This window comes from Lates calcarifer, linkage group LG5 (genome assembly GCF_001640805.2).
Source record: "Lates calcarifer isolate ASB-BC8 linkage group LG5, TLL_Latcal_v3, whole genome shotgun sequence".
Classification (NCBI taxonomy): domain Eukaryota; kingdom Metazoa; phylum Chordata; class Actinopteri; family Centropomidae; genus Lates; species Lates calcarifer.
In genome coordinates this window covers 23,389,880-23,410,358 of record NC_066837.1, presented here as the reverse complement: position 1 = coordinate 23,410,358, position 20,479 = coordinate 23,389,880, and the positions used below count along the sequence as shown (strand labels likewise).

General features: G+C 40.9%; 2 protein-coding genes across 2 annotated transcripts; both read right to left on the bottom strand.

The window, feature by feature from the left end:
• Nucleotides 1-72: 72 nt before the first annotated feature.
• LOC108875724 (germ cell-specific gene 1-like protein) lies at nucleotides 73-5,854 on the bottom strand. The gene is given in 6 exon segments (XM_018664831.2): nucleotides 73-504; nucleotides 1,153-1,264; nucleotides 1,939-1,966; nucleotides 1,968-2,092; nucleotides 3,157-3,204; nucleotides 5,281-5,854. Coding segments are annotated over 6 exon segments (891 nt in total). The 5' UTR covers nucleotides 5,570-5,854; the 3' UTR covers nucleotides 73-215.
• A 4,037-nt stretch (nucleotides 5,855-9,891) lies between these two features.
• sec23b (SEC23 homolog B, coat complex II component) lies at nucleotides 9,892-20,387 on the bottom strand. Its single transcript, XM_018664790.2, has 19 exons — nucleotides 20,207-20,387; nucleotides 18,227-18,454; nucleotides 17,630-17,687; nucleotides 17,399-17,485; nucleotides 16,511-16,747; nucleotides 16,287-16,369; nucleotides 16,046-16,190; nucleotides 14,550-14,708; nucleotides 14,285-14,400; nucleotides 14,055-14,178; nucleotides 13,877-13,957; nucleotides 13,671-13,760; nucleotides 13,322-13,428; nucleotides 12,746-12,899; nucleotides 12,454-12,531; nucleotides 12,135-12,296; nucleotides 11,885-11,971; nucleotides 11,548-11,769; nucleotides 9,892-10,983 (listed from the first exon to the last, which is right to left on the bottom strand). The coding sequence occupies exons 2-19, from the start codon at nucleotides 18,445-18,447 to the stop codon at nucleotides 10,894-10,896; spliced, it is 2,301 nt and encodes a 766-aa protein (XP_018520306.1). The 5' UTR covers nucleotides 18,448-18,454; nucleotides 20,207-20,387; the 3' UTR covers nucleotides 9,892-10,893.
• Nucleotides 20,388-20,479: the final 92 nt, after the last annotated feature.

Here is a 20,479-nt window from a genome sequence, read left to right as displayed (position 1 = left end):
AGTTCTCAGATGGATTGTCCAACTTTACCCTTGTGTGATTTGCATCTCTGTGACCTGTTTCAATTAAGGCAGTGTTGAAATGTATCAGATGGAGCTAATGATCCTGTGAGGCATTCTTCCTGTACTGAACACAGAGCAGAGAGGGACAACAACACCTCCATCCATCAAGCTACGCCACGCTGAGAGAAATGCCACCACCTACTGTCCTGCCACACTCAGCACTGTTCTTCCCCTAAAGATGTTGCAATGTCACTCAGAGAGTCAGCAGGTATGGGAGTCTTCCTGCCGCTTTTCAGGCTCTGGCTGGAGTAAACCTCCACAGATTTAGAGATGGAGTGCACAGAGTGCTCTCTGAGATATCCGAAAGCCTCCCTGGCGTGCTCCTCCCGGATGCTTTGCTCGAAGGTTTTGCGTTTGTGCCTGAACTCGATGACGGTCTTCGTATATGAGTTGAGGGTGGTGACTGATGCGCCCATGCAGCAGGTGAAGGACGCCCAGGCCATGCTGATGCGAACAGAGGGAGAAAAAAATTGACAAATCACCACATGCAGCAAAGCGGAGCTTTGTGCTGAAAAACAGTGAACACCCATGTAAATCCAAATTGCATTTTGACATTTTTCCCTCAATATTTTAACACTGTGGCTGGTGAGATTAGCGTCAATCACTGTAAGTCCCTCTGCCCCACCCCTCAGGCATGCCGCACCACATGTGAGATCAGACAATCAAATCATCATCTCATGTACTTTTCATGCAGGTTGGTTAATGCCAACAAAAGGTCAAGAATTGTTTAGCCTCTCAGATGAATTTTCAGCATACTGTGCATATTGTAAAGAAGTGAAATATTATCCCCTTATGCAATTCCAATCACGTCTGTATTGGGGCTTTGAACACCAAAGCCTAATCCTACCATAACATGAGAGCTTTGGGTTTTTTTCATTAGAGACAGTGACGCTGGGGAGAGGTGAGAGCAGAGCCACAACTGACTATTTGGGGCTGTGACATGCAGAATGGAATTCCTCATCTGGTTTCCTAATAGGTGAGTTGACTTTATTTATAATCCTCTCTAAATTCAACACAGCTGATCCCAAGTGCTTCATATGTGACATTCCTGAACAGAGGCAAAATAAGTATAATCTCTTAGTTCTGTCATACCAGAAGGACCAGCCGTAGTCCCAGTTGTAGGGCCTCCAGTCAGGTGGACCGTGGCTAACGGTGACTTGAAAGACCTGTGTGTACATCACATGAGCCACCATACCAAGAAGACCTGAAATCATATGGATAGAATATGATTAGTTTGCCTGCTGAGTGACATAAGTTTCAAAAACTAAATAATTCTGCAGAATGAAGCTGATTTGTTTCCACAAGCACAGACACAAAGCATTTTCATGTGCTCACAATTACACATATATAGTCAGTAAACATAATGAAACAACAAAATCCCAACCTTTGCTGTCTTAAATCTCCATACAAATAGTTTATGTTTGCTCATTCTTAAATGTTCTGAGCTTTTTTTAGACAAGATCTGCAAAACAAATATCAGCTCAAATTCTACTGGAACTCTCTGTGCTTTCATCTCATCAGCCACTGAAAGAAAACAACAATATTTCTTCACCTTATGACTTGTCACCATGACTCATCCTGTGTTATATATTTTCAATTAGTTTGGATTTATTCCTGATTGAAAACTAAAGAACTGGCTCTTTGGTTAGAGATAGAGATGCAATTTTCAGTGAGAGCTCCCAGAGCTACTCTTAAAAGCAAATGACACTGGTTTTGTTATCTTGTGATATGTTGTGCCATACTCAGGAGAGTCCTTTATTAAACTACATAACCAGCCGCAAGGAATGGAATCACAAACATTTGAATACAGTGCTTTATTGGGAATAGAACAAACACTCACAAAAGCATTTCAGCTAATGACAGATAAAATCAGACTACCCGAGAGCACAGTGAAGACGGCAGCGAAAGGCATTGAGCTTGAGTCCATCGATGACGTTGCTGGAGTGGACCAGCTCTAAACACATGAGGCTAAACCCCACCACCAGCAGAACTATGTACAACATCTCAGACACCAGTGACAGCCACAGCATTCCTGCAAAATATAATGATAACATTACATTAAATCAAATGGAAACATTAATTCACAACTCCACAGTCAGCCTGGAGTGGTGTTCAGATTGCACATTTAATACTAGCCTTAAAACAGACACTAATATGATTTATCTCAGTGGTTCCTCATGCAGCTAATAGAGGCTGATGCTAACATTTCCAGCTGGAAGGAGGTTGGATTTCATCTGAATCTTCTCCAAGCCTTATTCAGCTTCCCAATGAATCAAGCCAAATGCAGTCTGGCTGCACAAAAATATCTCTGACTCTCTTTCCCTCTGGTCATTCAGTCATTCTGACACTTCACAGATTGGCAGGAAGCGAGCAAAGGACAACTTTCCCCAAAAGGACAACTGTCACCACAGCTGAAAATCCTCAAATTCAACACCAAATGTGTGTGGCTTCCTCTGTGTCCCCCATCGCATCATATTTAAGGTGATAATCCCTAAACTGAAAACGGAGTACTTGCCGGTTTGTTACAGTTACAGACTAAAAATGATACTGAGGTATATAAGTATTTACAGCCGTAGTCCCAGTTGTAGGGCCTCCAGTACATCACAACAGTGGTGCTGCACAACTCAGTGGATAAAAGTGACTTCAGTGTCTGGACTTTGGTTTGATATCATAACTACATCAGAAGATGAAATGATTCAGAAAATGTGCACAGTATTTAAGTTCACTGTTGGTCTTGGCTTTAGAGATAGTTCTGTCTTGTTACAAGTAATTACTTTGAAGATTGGAAATTTCAAAAGGATGATACATTTATTTGGAAAGAAAAAGATGTATCTCCAGCCAATTATACATATTTGCTCACAGTTCTGTCTGTGGCAGATAAGTGTGGATGTCTACTAAAATATACTACACCTGATTTACAGTATAAAGTCTTCTGCAGATTTATCAAAATATTTCCTTATTCTTATTTCTAACCTCTTTCAGGTGACATTTTAGCCATCTGAACATTAAATTCCTCTACACAGATAATAAATGAGATTCATGAAAGTCCTCAGTGGGCTTTAGAAGAACTTTTGACCTTGAGCAGTGGAAACTCACCTTTCTCTGATGCCGGGGCCAAATCAATGAAACTTCGACATCTCTCACCTGTAAAATAATAATAAATAATGTCACAACCTAGCACAACATGTTAGCAGTGGCTTCTTTAGCAAGCACTTCATGTTGAATTCTCTACACATCTGGTCAGAAATACAGTAAGTGAGCCATTTACTGGTGGAAAGATCCCAACAAGGACACGTGAAACATTAAAATGGTCTCAGAGAACCAGTTTGGGATTAACAAACAAGAACTGAATAAAGAAATGCTCTTGGTGCTGGACTGTTACGGGCTACAGCCCAAGCCCTAATTCCCAATTTCTGTCCGGGTGTGTTTCACAGGATCAGCTCAGACAGACTGTGACCTCCTATCCGACGAATCTGTGCAGCAACATAAAAAGAGTTCATAAGTTCAAAAAATGAATAAACCGGCTGTTAAATAAGAGGCATATGTCATAACTGCAACTTTTTGGGAGGTCTCTGAGTCAATGTCACCAGACGGTGTGCTGGCAAGGCTGCTCAACATCTGCTTCCTGTCCTATTGGATTAAAGGTACATGTATGGAATTAAATATTTTAAAAAGCACTGTAATAACACTCATGCCTGCTGGACCATCAACACACTGTGACATGTAATAAGAGCCTGAGATAATTTAACAAACAGGATATAAAACGTGACCCTTGACATAGCACATTATTGCAGATGTGACGTTTTCTCCCTGTCATATGTTGAGTGGAACGTGTCGCTGGATTTGTTGTTAAGTGGAACACTTTAATCAGGTAGAAGGAGGGTGGCAACAGCTGTTTTGAGGAAAAACTCATCAAGGCCCCTGTTACATAATCCTTATTAACTCAAGCTGTCTCAGCCCCCCCTAACCCCACCCCCACTGTACAGCCACTTGATGAGATAGACATGTGCTAGCAATTCCTTCTTGAGTAATCTCAATGTGTGGTTCATTTCTATTCTATGTAAAAAAAAAAAAAAAAAGTTTATTAGAATTAGAAGCTGGCTAGAGTTACAGGCTTATATCAGAGAGGTGTTTTACTGAGTTTGGAGATAGGTGCTGGAGTAATTCCTAATCAAGTCGCAGTGAGGCAACTGGAGAGGACTAATCTGGCCTGATGACACCTTTGACCTGAACTTTTCATGACCACAACCACTTCTGATGCACATTATCTTCACAACTCACCTAATCCTTTGACCCTGTTGTTATTAAATCTTTACTCCAACATGATCTAATTCATTTTCCATTTCCCTCAGTAAGGAAACAGAGCTTATGCACACACTCATTCACTGCTTTCTCCTCCTACTAGCATGAGCTGTGAAACAATCACATTCTGCCCCTATCAAGTGCTGCACAGCCTCCCACTTATAGCCCAGTGGACAGTGGAGTGTGAGCGTTGCCCTGAAGCTTAAACTGAAGCTCCCATGTGCTGCTGTTTGCTCAGCATTTCATGCCAGAAAAAAAAACAGATATAAGTAAACTGATATTAACGGAGGGTGATTATCCTTAAACTGTCATGAAATGTAATATTTCAAATAGAGTGACTAATCTCCATTTGAACTATTCATTCCATTATGACAAATGAGGGAGGAAACTGACAGATTTGAAGAGGTGAACCTTCGTCTATTTGGATTTGTGTTTTAAATTATGAATGGTTACGTACTGGTTTCTAAGCTCATACATTAGTCTGCTGTCTGTTTAAGTAAATTGTGATGATGATGACAATGATCATCTATGTTGCAACAATCAAAACAAAAGATAGAAGGACTGTAACATAAGGAAGAAATGCAGAAATGTAGATGTTTCAAAGTAATAGCCCCAAATGGTTTTGTTTTTTGTTTTTTTAACTGATTTTCAAATTAAAAGCACCAATAAACAGGCATTAAATAGTTTTTCAATGATAAAATGCAATTTCCTGATCAGAACTATTTCACTGAACATTAAGGTGGACTCAAATGTTCACATAAAAGCTTGTAGCGTTAGACATCTCGGCACAAGTGCCTCGCTGTGCATCAAACAACTGCGTTTAACGGTGAAATATGAAGTTATTTCACCCCCCCCCTACCCCAACCACCACCACCACCACCACCACCACACACACAAACACACAGCTCCTTCCCTTACTTTCATCGTGGATGTTTTCCTCACAGGAGGACCAGATGCCGGTGTGGAACTGCCGGAACAGGAACCTGTCGTCCCCAGTCTCCCAGCTGTACACTACTTTGTTGGGGTCCGTCTCGTTCACTCCGTAGTCTATACACTGGTGCGTCCGCAGCTTGCTGCACTTTGGCTTGGGTACCCTCTGGGTCCCCACGCACCAGTATGTCGTTATGAACGCGGTAATGGAGAAAAACAGGGCGAAGAAGTTCAAGCCAACCGACAGGAGGGTCCTGCATTTGCGAGTCGTCTTCATTGTCCGTGAGAAGGATGGAGCGCAGGAGGACCGAAAAGTTCATGGGTGCGTAGTGGAACAGACGCGCGAGCCCCGGCTAATTCCCAAACAAACCGGGTGAGGTAAAGGTCCCATTTGGCACTCCACAGTTTCCTGATGTCTCCATTGATGCCCAGGACACAGACTGAGCTCAGCTCTGTGTCAAAGTGTCACATTTCCGTCATTAGACTTTTTTTCTCTCTGTTTTACACGCGGTGACCCACGAGCGTCCAGCCAATAGGACGTCACGTTGTCAAAGGATTTGTCATTCGCAGCTTCTATCAACGGTGGGATTTTCTTATAGGGCTCTCTCTCTCTCTCTCTCTCTCTCTCTCAGTTCAATTCAATTCAGTATGCTTTATTGACATCAATGTCACGTGAACAATATTGCCAAAGCGTCAAGGATAATACAGTTCTATGTCACTTGTCTCTATCACTTTACACACCTTTAACTGTAAATACTGGTAGATTTGTATATTTTCTGTATGAACTGATATACAATCTATATGATATGTATATATAGATTAATAAATAGATCTCTGTGTAGTTTTAGTTTTATTTTGATTTGTTTTATTCAGTTTCATTTATTTCATTTTGTTTTACTTTAATTTACCTGATTACATGATTTACTCTGTACAGTATCTCTGCGCATGTGACAAATAAAGAACCTTGCACCTTGTAATTCAGCCCCCCGGTCATTAGATGCCTTCCTCCCTCCATCGCTCACAAACTTATCAGCTTCAGCGATTATCAGCCAGTGTACAACAAAAATTACTAGTGATGTACTATAACATACATACAGTAGGACCTCAGCAGGAATATCTTTATTTAAGAATTTAAGTGCTCACCGAGGATGGTTAAAGGGCTTCTCCAGCATTTATTTTATTTCATTTAATTTTTTTAGTGGGGGGGTAAATTTAATACATTAAAACATCTAAAATTAAATAAAGATGTCCAGATCCTGACTTTTAGTTCCTAGTGGGTGGCTTGCTGACTCCTAAATCTGTGACAGAGCAACTCAATAGCAACTTTAATTTGACCCTCCCTGCAACCTAAATGCTCACCTATTTCAAACCCTATGTCAATAAAGTATGATTAACAATTAGGGCTAAGTGCATTGCCTCTTTAAGGAATATTGATCAATGCTTGTCTTGATTAATTCATACATTCTATAATTCAGGGCCTATATTGGAGTAAGTACTTGTGAATATAAGTAACCCAACCCATGGATCAATTGGCACAGCCATCTGTACATTCCTATAAAACTACTCTACTGTCTTTGTGTCTTTGTGTTTCTAACTTTTACTATATGTTGTGAACAAATGCGTATTTATTGGTTGTTAAAATAAATGAAATATAAAAATAAAATGTTCAATTACTCCCTGTCAAATTCCAAACAGCAGTTCTGGTTTTTGTCTTAGTCCTTGGCTTTGTTTCTGAGACATGTTTCTGTTTTCAGAGAAGCTGACCTGAGCTCTCTCATTCAGAGGGAGGTCATGGAGAGGATGATGAGCCTTCTGCTGCTTCGGACCAGACTGACGGTGGCCTGTTGAGCTCTGCACACTGTGACAAGTCCACAACACTGAAAGTCTGCAATGAATGTCTTCTACTCTGAACTCTGCTGGCGCACAGAGGCAATTCATGTTGGCATTTCAAGAGATGTTTCCCACGAGTACTGCGATTCTTCATGTGAGAATGAGCTAAAAATATAAATTGTACGAGCCTCTTGGCAAACAGTATTTACAACCCAAGTGTAAATGAGGCCAGATAGGCCTGACATCTGTTACCTCTGCAGTGTGCCTTCATCTTCAGCCCTGGAGGCTTAGCCACACTTCAACATGACTCTGAAAACTGACAAATCAGGCCAAGGCTCTCCACCAAAGTGCCCCAAATACTGTTGAACAAGCTGCTGGTGATACTGCAGGTAATTGCCACCTTGGCAGGGTGTTATAACAAACAGGTGACCGAGGAGTGAGAAGTACACGTGCCTCCCAATTCAAATATTATGCTCAATTTTATTCAGGTTTACACACACAAAAGTAACAAATTTGAAGAACTACTTTGATAATGGTTGAAAATATTCCAGGAGAAAACCCGCTGAGACTATGTAGATTAAGTCAACCCTCCCCACCCTGTGAGTAAACCCTTCTACACATCTCAAAGCTTAAAAAAAAGTGCTGTGTGACCTTAAATTACCCAGTGGTTCTTTAAACAGCTAACAAGAGTCTTACTGAATATCAGCAGCATATTGGAAGTCAGAATTCTTGGCTACAATCTGGTAAACACTGCTTATGACGTCCATGTGGATGGTGATAGGCAAAAACAAGAAGTTAATCCCTGTTCTCAAGTTAACACATTGTAAGCCCTTTGCTGCAGTGTGGGGAAATGAATGATCATCGCATCCATATAGTAGGAGAATAATTTAGTTTGCGAACATAAAGAAAAAGCAGTTCTACTATGTTCTATGTACACAGCACAAAATACCTGAGATACATTTAATATAAATAATATAAAGTCTTACCATTTAGTCAAGGCTTACAGGGTGTCTGAACACTGCACCTCTGATTTATAATATGCAGGATAATTTTTGTTAGTGACGTTGACCTCAGAAACACCACCTGAACAGCTGTCAATGTCACTGCTGCTTGTCTCCAACAAGTGGCTGAAAAATCTTTGTCTGCACGTTTAAAGTTTAACTGTAATTTTTTAAAGCAGAGATAATGCAGTCTTCCACTTTTACATGAAAACTTTAAGTCTTTAGCAGTCCTTGTTGAATTTAATACAAGCAGCAACCTCTCTTGGTTTGGTATGACCAGCATTGTGTGTGTGTTAGATCATAACTTATGACTGACATATCTATCAACAGCTCACCTTTATTGCTCCTTCTTTTATGTTTCTTCCAGGTGCCTTATGTCTTCACTGTACCACGTTACATTGTGGCCACTGTTAATAAGAAGTTACACAGTCACACTTCATGCATTCAGATCTATGAATTCTGCAATGTAAAGATTATTACTATAGGATTATTATTATAAGAGAATGGGGGGTTTATTTTCTTATTGGGGTGACTATTAAGTCAAACTATTGAGATCAAACATTTATTCAGACACACATTTTTACCAGAGCTACATTATTTATCTTATGGGTCATCTGACTCCATGTTATATAAACATGCTATGGCGCATTCTATATAGAAATCTTACATAAGTTTATCCGGGAAGGAAGCCAGGATGGATTTCTGTGGCTGCTGGACTAGAACAGATCTGTTAGGATTTGTTAGGATATAATAAGACAACACATTTCCTTACAGCTTTGCCTAAGCCTGAGAATCACATGGACATGAGCATCATGAATGGTCGCTGAAGAAAAAAAAATGGGTTGAGAGAAATTTTTTAATGTCCTTTTGTTCCCTCAAACATGCACAGCTGCTGTCATCACATGCGTCAAGACGGCCAAGCATATAGCCACACAGATTAAAATGAAGACATGATTATTTTCCCTTTATGGGATCATTCCATATCCATGTACAGTACAGCTTCAAATCACACGCAACAGCTTCACTCTCAACTGTAAAATGCATGGATCAAAAAGGAGCTTTTGGTATTGTGCAAGAATATCCATGTCAAAAGAGATTAAAAAGGCATTGCACCTTTTTATTTGGCCTTGAATACCTTCTGAGCATATGTGGCTTCAGAGTGCATCACTGTAAGGCCTAAGCTCTTGATAGACACAGACTTCATTTGTATTTCAGTGGCAACTTCCGCTTAAAGCTGCTAAGAGTAGAATTTGCCTCTAAACAGATAGCCCCTACGGATTAGTCTTCATAATCTGCCGTTCACTGATCCTCGAAATCATACTGTCTGGGTGCTCTGGAATCAGCTTACAGTGACAGTGTGTGAGTGGTTTTATGATTGGGATTGCGTGCCGTGTGGGCTTTATGTACAGTGGTGACAAATGAGAAAAAGACAATTGTTTAGTGAGAGTGTCACTTCCAATCTACATGGAGGATATGTCATCTACTACTGCAGCGACAGGCTGTGTGCCATTCTCTTGCACGCACTCGGACACAAATATCATTCAGAACTGTAATACTAGACAGTGAGGGTTAGGCCTTTCCCTTATGCTGCGCAAACAGATGCCTGGTGGTTGATAGGAGCATCTCTGTGAACCTCTAACTTCCAAGTGAAAATCCACTTATTAAACTGAATGGACGGCTGTTGTATGTATGCATCAAAAATCAATTCACTCAAATTCCTGCAAATGGGACGTACATGGTGGTGCAAGGACAGATGACACAGACAGAATCCGTTTCCTGTTTTCTTTATATTGGATAGCATTAAGAATCCAGACAGGATCTAAATCAAACAACTGTCTCTTTTATACAGTCGTGCAGTATATTAAAGTTTGATTACAAAGACATTTGGGCAGTCATCGGGTGCAAAGTACCAGATGGTGAACGAGACGGGATGAGTAGACTAAACTATAGAGTGCCCTATAAAGTCTAAGTTGAAAACAAATATCAATGTTCGTCATTGATAACAGAGTCAGTCTGAATTGAGTTGACTTGATTGACTTCCATTCCTCAGAACATTAAATCCTCATTATTCAAAGGAATTTTCTTGGAAAACACTTAAAGGTATAATCCATGTAGGATTTTTTTTCTTTTTGTCAAATAAACTGTGATTAACAAGCCATCGGTGTGAAGACCAATAAGCCCCACGTGTGAACATTTCTCACCCAGTATTTAGAGGTACCATTATAATTTATTAATGAGAAAAATTCTAGACATGTCATCTTTAGCTATAGACAAAGCAAACACATATATAAGCGTCCTGTTAAACAGCATCTTCAGCCAAGTCTGATGAAGTAATTACACATTTTAGGACAAACAAACAAAAAGAAAACACATTAGATTATTAGTCTAATCGTTCTGCATGTCATAGGTGATATCAAATATAAAATAGACATCGAGAATTTAATATTGCTTTCATGAGCACAGTCTGGTTCTGGAGTCCTGGAGCCATTTCTTATAAATAACAAGTTAAAGAAAATAAGTAGAAGTGACATTTGTTTTCTTATTAGGAATGTGCCATTTTATCCCTTTTTGTGTTCTTTTTGCATCATGGATATGTCACATATCACTCATGAAAGAGTATTGTTAAAAAAAAAAAAAAGTCAAGAAAACACATACAGTAGACTCTGGGTTTGGCTCCTTTACAAAAAACAGGGGAAATGTTAATGGATCCCGATATCAGAACAGGAATGTTGTATCACTCCTTTCTTTCCTTGTGGTGGAACAGAGACGTCTATGCAGAGCTGGAAACAGCTAGTTTCTTCAGGTGGTCCATGAAGACCTGCAGACTGACGTCGTCAGTGAGGATCGGGGCTCCTGTCTCCTGTAGATGGAGGACAAAAATAGCAGCTGAGTGATTTACTCACTTTCCAAACAGATCTTTCCATAACATAAGTCTGATCCCGCGATCACTTAAATGACTCAAACACATTTATCACTAAGATTAGCTTATGCAAGACCTCGGTTGTCTTAATAATCTCATTCTCTGACTGCCAGAGATGTATTTGCAGTGTTTGTATACAGCAGGTTATGGTTCAGCTCCTCCTTCTTGGAGAAATAGGAGATTAATGCTATTTTCAGCTTTCAATCTTCCCCACTTAGAATCAGAGGTTAGCTAATCCAAGACCTGTGTTTGCTGACAAAGTTGTCAGTGCAGATTGTTTTTCATTTGGGGTACAGACAATCCTAGGATGTTAAGGTTTTGATGTGGACAAAATAAGGAAATTAGATATTTCCACAATTTTTACAGTTTCATGCTTGTAAGATACATAAATACAAGTTATTTAGACACCATTTTTTGATATCCATAGTCTAGTCCCCTTTGAGTGAAGAATCTGACCTCTAAAAGCAATCTATATAAAACTAGTAAGATGTAGCTGTACTGTACCTGTCCCCAGGCGTAGAGGTTGTTGTGGGTCTGTGATGGGTTGACCTTGGAGAGCAGGAAGCGAGCCTGTGAGCCTCCGTGCTCTGTGTCGATGTAGCGTGGCATGGGGAAACGCGTCTGCAGGATCTCCTGGGCGTCATCTAGAGGAGCCTGAAGGAGCTGTTTGAAGTTCTCGTACTCTGCCATTTCCTGGTAGCCCGCCTTTCGCCACTGGGCTATGGTCTGGAAATAAAAGGGGAAAGTGACGGCATTAAGAAGTGATTCCTCGATCACTAAATGATTTGTTTAGCCTGGCCTGCAGGCAATTTTTAGGCAATCAGGGGGTTTGCTGTCTCACCTCTCCATGGTAGATAACCAGCTGGAAGAATGTGTCCATCAGCAGGATTCGATCTGGCAGGATACTGCTGCTGTCCAGGAGCACAGGCTGTTGAAGAGCAAATACATCCAGTTAAGAAAAAATCAAGCACCAAAAACATCACTGGCATTTCACAACATTTCATAAGGAGACATCATGAGGAAGCCTCTAGAAATGGGAAGTTGGAGTCTTCTGTCATTGGTAACAATGGTGTGGAGGGTGTGAGGCTGACCTCTGGTGGTCCATAGAAGGAGTATGAGTAGAGAATGGGCTGGATCATGATCAGGGACTGGGTGAGGTCCTGCCTGACAAAGTGGTGCCTGTAATAGGATGACTCATCTGGGCTGTTGTTGAACACCTGCAGGAAGGGCGACCGCCGCAGGTGGAACATAAACTGCAGGACGAAGGAGGAATAAAATAGTTAAAGTTATTAAAATGAATAATTAGTGTAACGTAATCAAAAACCTGCCAAAGGTTTTTTTTTTAAAAGCAGACAATCATAAAATTCTATTTAGTCATGTCTTTACATTTCCACTAGGAGGCAGGTTTACCTGTGGGTAGAGGGACAGAGACTCTGAGAGTTTGAAGGATGCAGGATCATCTTTATTGAACTGGCCAAACTTTTGACACTGCAACCAAGGGAGACAAAACATGTTAGAAAACACTACATATATTACATAATTATAACCTGGCACATTACACAGCAATAATGAAATACACAAGCAATCACAGAACATCATATTAACTATTTATATCACACAATCATAACAATGCCAACTATGCATTGTTCCTTTCACACAAAGTACAAACAGGGAGTAGTCTGTATCTGGGAGTGTCACTCACCAGGCGGATGAGCTGCCTGTCGAGCCAACGCAGGACATCTGGCCCCTCCTCTGACTCCGCTCTGAAGACTCCCAAACGAGCCATGAGCACGGCGGCCGCTTCTTGGTCGAATGAGGACTCGATGTGCTGAATCTGGGACTGTGCATCTGCCCAGCTTGAGTAGGGACAAAAAGAAAAGAGACAAAAGAGAGAAAGACAAAGACAGAGAGAGAGAGAGAGAGAGAGGAATGCAAGAGGAGAAACCAGAGAAACACAGGTGAGCGTGGGTGTGGTGTGAATGACGCACATGCATGTAGGTACCTGAAGGCGTCATCCTAAATTGCAAGAATGTAAACATCCTTTCCAGTGAGGCTAATATTGATTCTAGCTGTCACTTTCCTGACTAGATGCCAGGCTTATTTGCGTGTGCAGGCTCATAAAGTGAATATTCACTCCTGACAGTCTTTCCAGCAAAAGTAACTTACTTGATAATCATAATCTGCCAGTTTGACACAGAATAAAGTACAGTTTTAGGTATAGTCTTGCCTGTCAAAACACCATACAGTATCTGTACCGACAATAAAACGAGAGTCTTACTTCCTGGCGATGGTGGTGACCCGTATCCTCCTCTGCGTGTTGGAATGCTGGTATTGGGTTACAAACTGGATCGCCCCTCGGCCACCCTGAGGGACTGGTGCATTGTGCTGCAGACACAAAACGGTGGAGAAATTAAGACTACAGCTCACAGTTAACAATTGTTCCTCTCACATGAACTGAACAGATGGTCTTCTACTACAAGGAATAAACCACACAAAAAGCCATTGTTTGTAGTGTTTTACTGAACAAAGCCTTATTCACTTGTTTGATGTGATTAGCGACTGCACTTTCATTCGTGTACTGTAATCCTGTCAGCTTGAAAGTTAAGGTTCAAGTCAGCGTCCCTTACCTGATTCACCACTTCAAAATAAATGCCCAAAGTGGTGGAGGGGTTGAGGCTGCACACTTTCCACTGGCTCGTGCCACCAATACCCATCTCCTACACAAAACAGAGAACATATTGTGATGAATACCGCTTAAATAACAGTGCTCAGATGACCTACTGTGAGAGAAAAGAATATGAATCTCCCAGTTTTATCTGGGGCAGTGACTCACATTCTCTGAAACACTGGAACCTTTGGAGTGGAGGGAAACACATGGTCCGATGGCCCCGCAAACCTTCAGCTCCCTTGATGTCTATATATAGATAAAAAAAGAAAAAGACATAAATCCATCTCCTACAAGAGCTACAGCAAGTAATGACATTTATTATAATGGTGAATTGCTTCTTTACCTTGACTTCCAGGACACCTCCAAAGGCCATGCGGAAGTCTCCATTATAGTCCTTACTGAAGACTCTCTGGAAGGTTTGCTTGAACAGTGACGTGTTGAAGGAGTCACCCATCACAATGTGGCCCCTGATAACAAAGCACAACAAATTATTAGGATGCCAAGTTATGCTTAAAAAGACAGACAAATATAATTCCACACCCTCTACTAATTAAAATGTAAGGACTGACGTACCCGGTGAGATTAGATAAGCACTTCATCTCCAGCAGTCCAGTCTGGTCCAGGGCACAGGCGTAGATATCAATACTGTGGCCATTTACTGCTGAGCGGTTAGCCAAGGCTTCATAATACTGTGTGATACAAAAAAAAAGACATGAAAAAACTGACTGTCTTCAGTACATTAGGTGGGTATTCAGTGGAAGAGCAACATATGAGAATGATTGAACTCATACACACAAGTACTGTACTTCGTATAAGAGGCGCATGCATGTTTGTTCACCTTGGTAGCTTTCTTCAGGTGGCGAGCATTGTCCTTCTGGATGTCATGCCAAGATCGGATGGGGGTTTTCAGCTCGTCACCTACCACCATGCCAGGGCCCTGGGTGGGGGGTCCCCCGATGAACAGCATCACACGAGCCCCTGTGTTGGGGAATGTGCCCTGTAGGTGAGGAGAAGAGGAATTTAGTTTTAGTTTTGTTTTGTGAATTTGGTTTAGTTTCATTATACCTGTCCTTAAATTACAATTTAAATTTTTTTTACATGCAAAGGGATTATAACAGGTTTTTGCTGAAAATATACAGTATGCACTTAAATTGATACTGATTACCCCAGTTGACACCTCTGCTGCTCATAAACAGCTGCTTTCATTGGTAAAAATCATCCCTCAGCAAGTTTTGTCCTGTTTTTAGGCTGTGGATAATGAGCATTAATAGAGTACTGACCTAGTTCTCAAATTTGCCGTTTTAAGAGGAGTGGTGCTTAAGAGTGCCTTATTAAAGGATCACCTGTACAAATACAGCCCCAGTAATCCTTAATAGCAGCTGTTAAAGGCAAGTCAAAGAAATGGAAATGTGTTAGATAACACTGAGTATGGGGAGACTGGTTTTACTTGCTGATATGAAACCTAATTATAATACAGGAATGCGTTATTTTTTATTTTATTTTCCTCTTAACACTGCCGTTTTTCTCACTGAACTAGAAAAGCCAACATCCAGCAAGCTGAATGTACATAGAAACTTTCAGCAAAGGGCAAACCTGACAGCCAACACCTACTACAAAGTCCATAGTCCAAGAGTCCAAGGCACAATGATACATTTGGAAATAGGCCACTTAGTCACAAAGCTCCTAGAATGAGCTTTTAATAATGTAACATTTGATAGCAAGTTCTACGTAAATGCTGATTCATTTATAAAGGGACAAAGTGTGCTCATTCATAGAGAACTATTAGACAAATAAGCCAGCTGATAGTGAGGCCCTGCTGTTTTTTTGCAGTTCTGCTTTATATGTAAAAGATCCATTAATCAAGTCAAATGCCTCTTCACAACTCAGTGAATCTGGAGCCAAATTCTTCTAATCGGGCCTCGTCTCCTATCTGCTGAAGGAGAGTGCAGCAGGGGAATGATCTGTTGTACTATCAGTTATATAACTGCGCAGATTAGCAGTAGGAGAAGAGAGGATAATGATGGTGGAGGGAAATGAGAGAAGGCAAACAAGGTACAAGCCTTTGAACTAACAAAGCACATGTACTGTTCCTGCAGCAGATAATTATCAAGCACTGTGTGTTTGTGAACAGTTACATGTGGCATCTTGAGGAGGCTAAAGGTCAGATTACTATGAGGCACCCCAATGACTGGTTGCTAATCCATATGTATCAAATGGATGCATGCCTGCTAATCCATGCCTGCAGTGTGTGAGTGTGTGTTTGTAACCAGGCTAACTTGTGTATCCACTTCATGTACATTATTATTTGTTTTTCTGTACGTGTGAGTCTTTTACCTCCAGCAGGCCGACGGCAACAGACAGTGCAACACCAGTGGAGCGGAGTGGACGTTTGCCCTGAGGGACAGGCCATGGGTCTCTCTGAAGCTCACCGAGCAAGTCTGTCAGATTCATATCGACTCTGTGCACGGGCTGAAGGAACCTAGATATGAACCCACAGAGACGCATTAGACAAGGAAAACACACTGCTACCATTAACTGACAAAGAGACGTTGGAAGTTTTACTGCTCCTTCATACCTGCAAGACGCTGCAGCATCCTGAGGGGCCACTGGGCGCCCCTGCTGCCCTGGTGCTGCTGGTTTTGTTAAACCCAGCATTTCCTGAAACACACACAAAGAAAAACAGACATTATTAAGCTGAACAGAGAATTTTCTTTTCAGCTACAAAAATTTGAAAACCACAATGTGGCAATGTGAAGCTAGTAGAGCCATTTAAAGTTTGTGACCCATGCCCTAACCCACTTGAATCTGTTTGGAGGACAGGTCCTTGGTGCCCCTGAACACGTAGCTCTTGGCGATGCCCTCACAGCTGAGCTCGTGAACCTGCACCATTCGTCCGAATGTGATCAAGCCCACCAGGGCATTTGGTGGCAGCAGGCTAAGGGACATCTGCAGGGACTCCTTGAGGGCCTGAAGGTCCTCCTCTTCCAAACATGTGTCCACCACATAAAGGAAGATCAGAGGTGTCGGGGGCCCACGCTGTAAAGAAGCAGGAGAGATGGTTAAACACAAAACATTGTTCCACACACTTTATCATATCAATGATGCAATGGAATCATTAATTTATAGTTTATTCTTATATAAATATAAAAAAATCCCTCAAGAAAATGGAGAAGAAGAGGCTTAATTAATGCTTGGTTTAGTGTATTTCTAAAATATGTGCACTAGCAGAGGCTATGTGACCATCAACAGCTCATATTACTTTTGAAAACCATATGCATTATTTATGATGTTACACTTGTTAGCCACAATAGTAGTGTGACCCTCATTGGTTGTAAAGCTTAGGATGTTTCTGTATAATTTTAAATGCTAATGTCTGTTTTAGCCCACTGTATAATTACCAAAACACTACATGATTACAGTTAGCCTCTATCACCAGTGTTCCAAATAAGGTGCGCCAAATTCTACAATTTTATTATTTCTTTTCCATTTGTATGAGTCAGGGCCGCAGGATGAAACTGTACTCATTGATCAAATCCAAGGCTTTAAAATAAAAATAAGAACCAACTACCTTATAGATCACTATTGGAAATTGTTAACATTGACCTTTGCCTTTCGCTTCATCTTCAGTACAAATAATCTACATGCACACGGTTGAGATCAGAGTGCAGACTTGTATGTAGTATTTACCTGTACTATGTACTCAATGGTAGAAAACTGTGGCATGAGTTCAGCTGGCTGGTTCACTTCTGAAATGCCTGCATAAGAGGGAGGGAACTGCAAAGACAAAGAGAAAACCAGATTAGTCAACCTAATAAAGGAATGTAGCTGGTCAACATAAAGGTGTATAGATGTTATGGTAACAATTATTATTAAATAGACACATCAGCACTAAATCATGCTGTCAATGTGACTACTCACTGGATTCCGCTGAAAGCAGAAGTTGCACGCCCATATTTTTGCTCTGAAGTCCACTTGACTGTGAAAGAAGGATCAAAACAATTTAGGGTTTGCATTCAGTTGGCAGGAGTGTACCTGTGACTGATAGTAGCCTGCACAAAGTGTATTTGCAGTTCTTATATACCACACCCAGTTTGAATATTTTTGAACACATCAGCATTTGCAAATGCTGATGTGTTCAAAAATATTCAAACTGGGATTTCCAAATGTTGATGTGTGTGGTATTAAAAAAATTAATACCATGTGTCAAGATAAATGCTGTGTTCTGGTGTTACACAGCTGAAAAAACTTTCAAACATACAAAGTTGTATGTTTAAGTTTTAGAGCCTGACCGATACTGGAATTTTGTTGTTTTTTTTTTTTTAAACGTGTGAAGAGGATACGTTTTGCTCTTTGTTTTATTGTTCTGTTCAACTGCTCAGCAGCTATTTTGGTACAAAGCATCTTTTGTCTTTGTTTAAGATTAATATAGTTTGTACACAATTATACACACACAAAGATAAATCTGTTGGGCTCTAATAAGCACGGTCATATGGGAAATTTTTCTGTTTGACTCACCATAGAGGGTTGAGAACTGCCTTGCAGTTGGCCCGGCTGCACAGAACTGGTTCATATTGGACCGGTGGCAGGTCAGGCCTCTCCTTCAGGGGTGTGAAGAGGCAGGAGACAGGGGCTACGAGCCTGGTGGCTTCCAAACGGCTGGAGGGCCAGAGGTTCCAGCTGAATCTCACCCCATCCCTGTCTTCATTCTGTTGGATGAACTCCTGGTAGGTCGCCATCACCGAGCTTCAATGGAGAAAAGAGCCCGATTGAAGAACTAGATGTGGTCTAGGCCAGTGACACTGGTAGTCTTAACTCGTTCCTGCTTTGTTTAAGTACTCATGCTGGCTGCAGTGAACACCTGCTTTTATACAGGTGATCCTCTCTTCCTGTGCTAAAATAAGACACAGATGTTCGAAAGCATGACGCACAAAAGTGTCATTAAGAAACCTGACCAGCGTGTTTTGATGAGGAAAGAACAGTGCGGAGGAATCCCTGCGGTATTTATAGGCTCCACCTTTGTTGGCATGTGTCAATAGAGCATCAATGACGCTTTTAGAAAAGCATCACTAGGGATCCCGTTGTAGCAACTGTATACTCTCCCTCTTTCTCACCATTATCAGAGAACACAATACAATAGTATTTAAGGCAAATTACAAGAAGAATTTGGAAAGACGCCAAAACAAAAGATGCAATGTTAAGCATAAGATGCAGTGTAAAATATGTTCTGAACTACTGCAGACATGACCAGGTGCACAACTACTGATTATTTTCAATATCTATTAGTCTACCAATTATTTTCTTCAATCAACCAAACTAATCATTCAACCTATATAAGAAATTGGAATTTCAAAAGAATTTGTTCCAATTTGATCAGCAGTTCACAATGCAAAGATATAGAGTTTACTATCACATAAGACAGAAAAAACGCAAAAAAAAAGCAAATTCTCACAATTTAGAAGCTGGACCAATGAAATGTTTGGAATCATTTCTAAAAAGAGTTGGTGGTGACTTTTATGTCGATGTATTGTGATAATTACATGTCTAGTACAGCACCATACTGTTCCAGATTTATATCAAGTAAACAAATATATATGAGAAAAATTACAACATTGCAGGTGACAGTGTACTGGTCTGAGATATGACAAGATTAATTTATAAGTAACTAAAAACCACCAGTGGCGAAAAAACAACAACAAAAACTTCAATGTAATTAACTAACTTTGTTTGGGTATCCCAGCTTCTAATCAGTGTTAAAATGATTAATGGGTTGATTGATTAGTCCATCAGCAGAATAATAATCAGCAACTATTTTGATATCAGATTTTTAGGGTTGTGGACTGATGATCGAACAAAAGAAGCAATCTGAAGACATCACCTTGCAAAATTAAATGGAAACTAAAAAGTGATTGTTGCCCTAAATCTAGTGTTCTGCTTAAGGAATGTGACCTTTGTCCGGCCACATCTCATGAAGGAGGTGTGGAAGTGATGGTACATGGGGGTATTTCGTGTCAATAAATAAATAAAAATAAAAAACGATTTCACCCTTTTTGCCCTCTGTGGGAAAGTACACCGAAACCTTTTCAGTTTCAAAGTAAGACATTACAGCTAATTGTACAGTAAAATGAACCTGATTATCTACTAAGTCTACAACACACGGTCTACAGGCCACGTATCATCACTAGTGAAACCACCAATGACGGTCGGTATCTGTTCTGAACAGCATCTACTCTGAAATCAAACATTATCATTTTCGCGGTGTGTGCCCCCGCCTTAAACCACGCCAAACTTATTCACAAAACGGTATTTTGTAAATCGTCGCTGCCAACTGTCTCTACGCTGCTCTGTCATTCAAACTACTTGAAGCTAACGCTACGTTGTACAGCTGCCGGTGGGTTAGCTAACGGAATGTAGCATTAACCTACTTCCTGTCCCTTCGTAAATGGAAGCAGAAAAACGGACGGCGTACTTTCGAGCAAAATTGGGTCGGGAGCTTACCTTTTATGTCAGGTTTGCTTCAGGTCTAGGTAAGAGCGAAAGAGTACGGTCTATTCAAAACAAGTTACAGCATTTGGAGGTAAACAACCGACGGGTGTTCAGGGACACAGAGAAAAGACAGCGGTGAGGGGATCACTCCCTATCAGCCGGCTTCTGCACTTTACTAGAATGACGTGTTACTCCAAGTTCTGTCGTCTCCTATTGGTTCTTCTTTCCAGTGCGTCACCGGGGCGTGCTCTGCGTACGCACATAGACTGCATGCGTACGCACAAG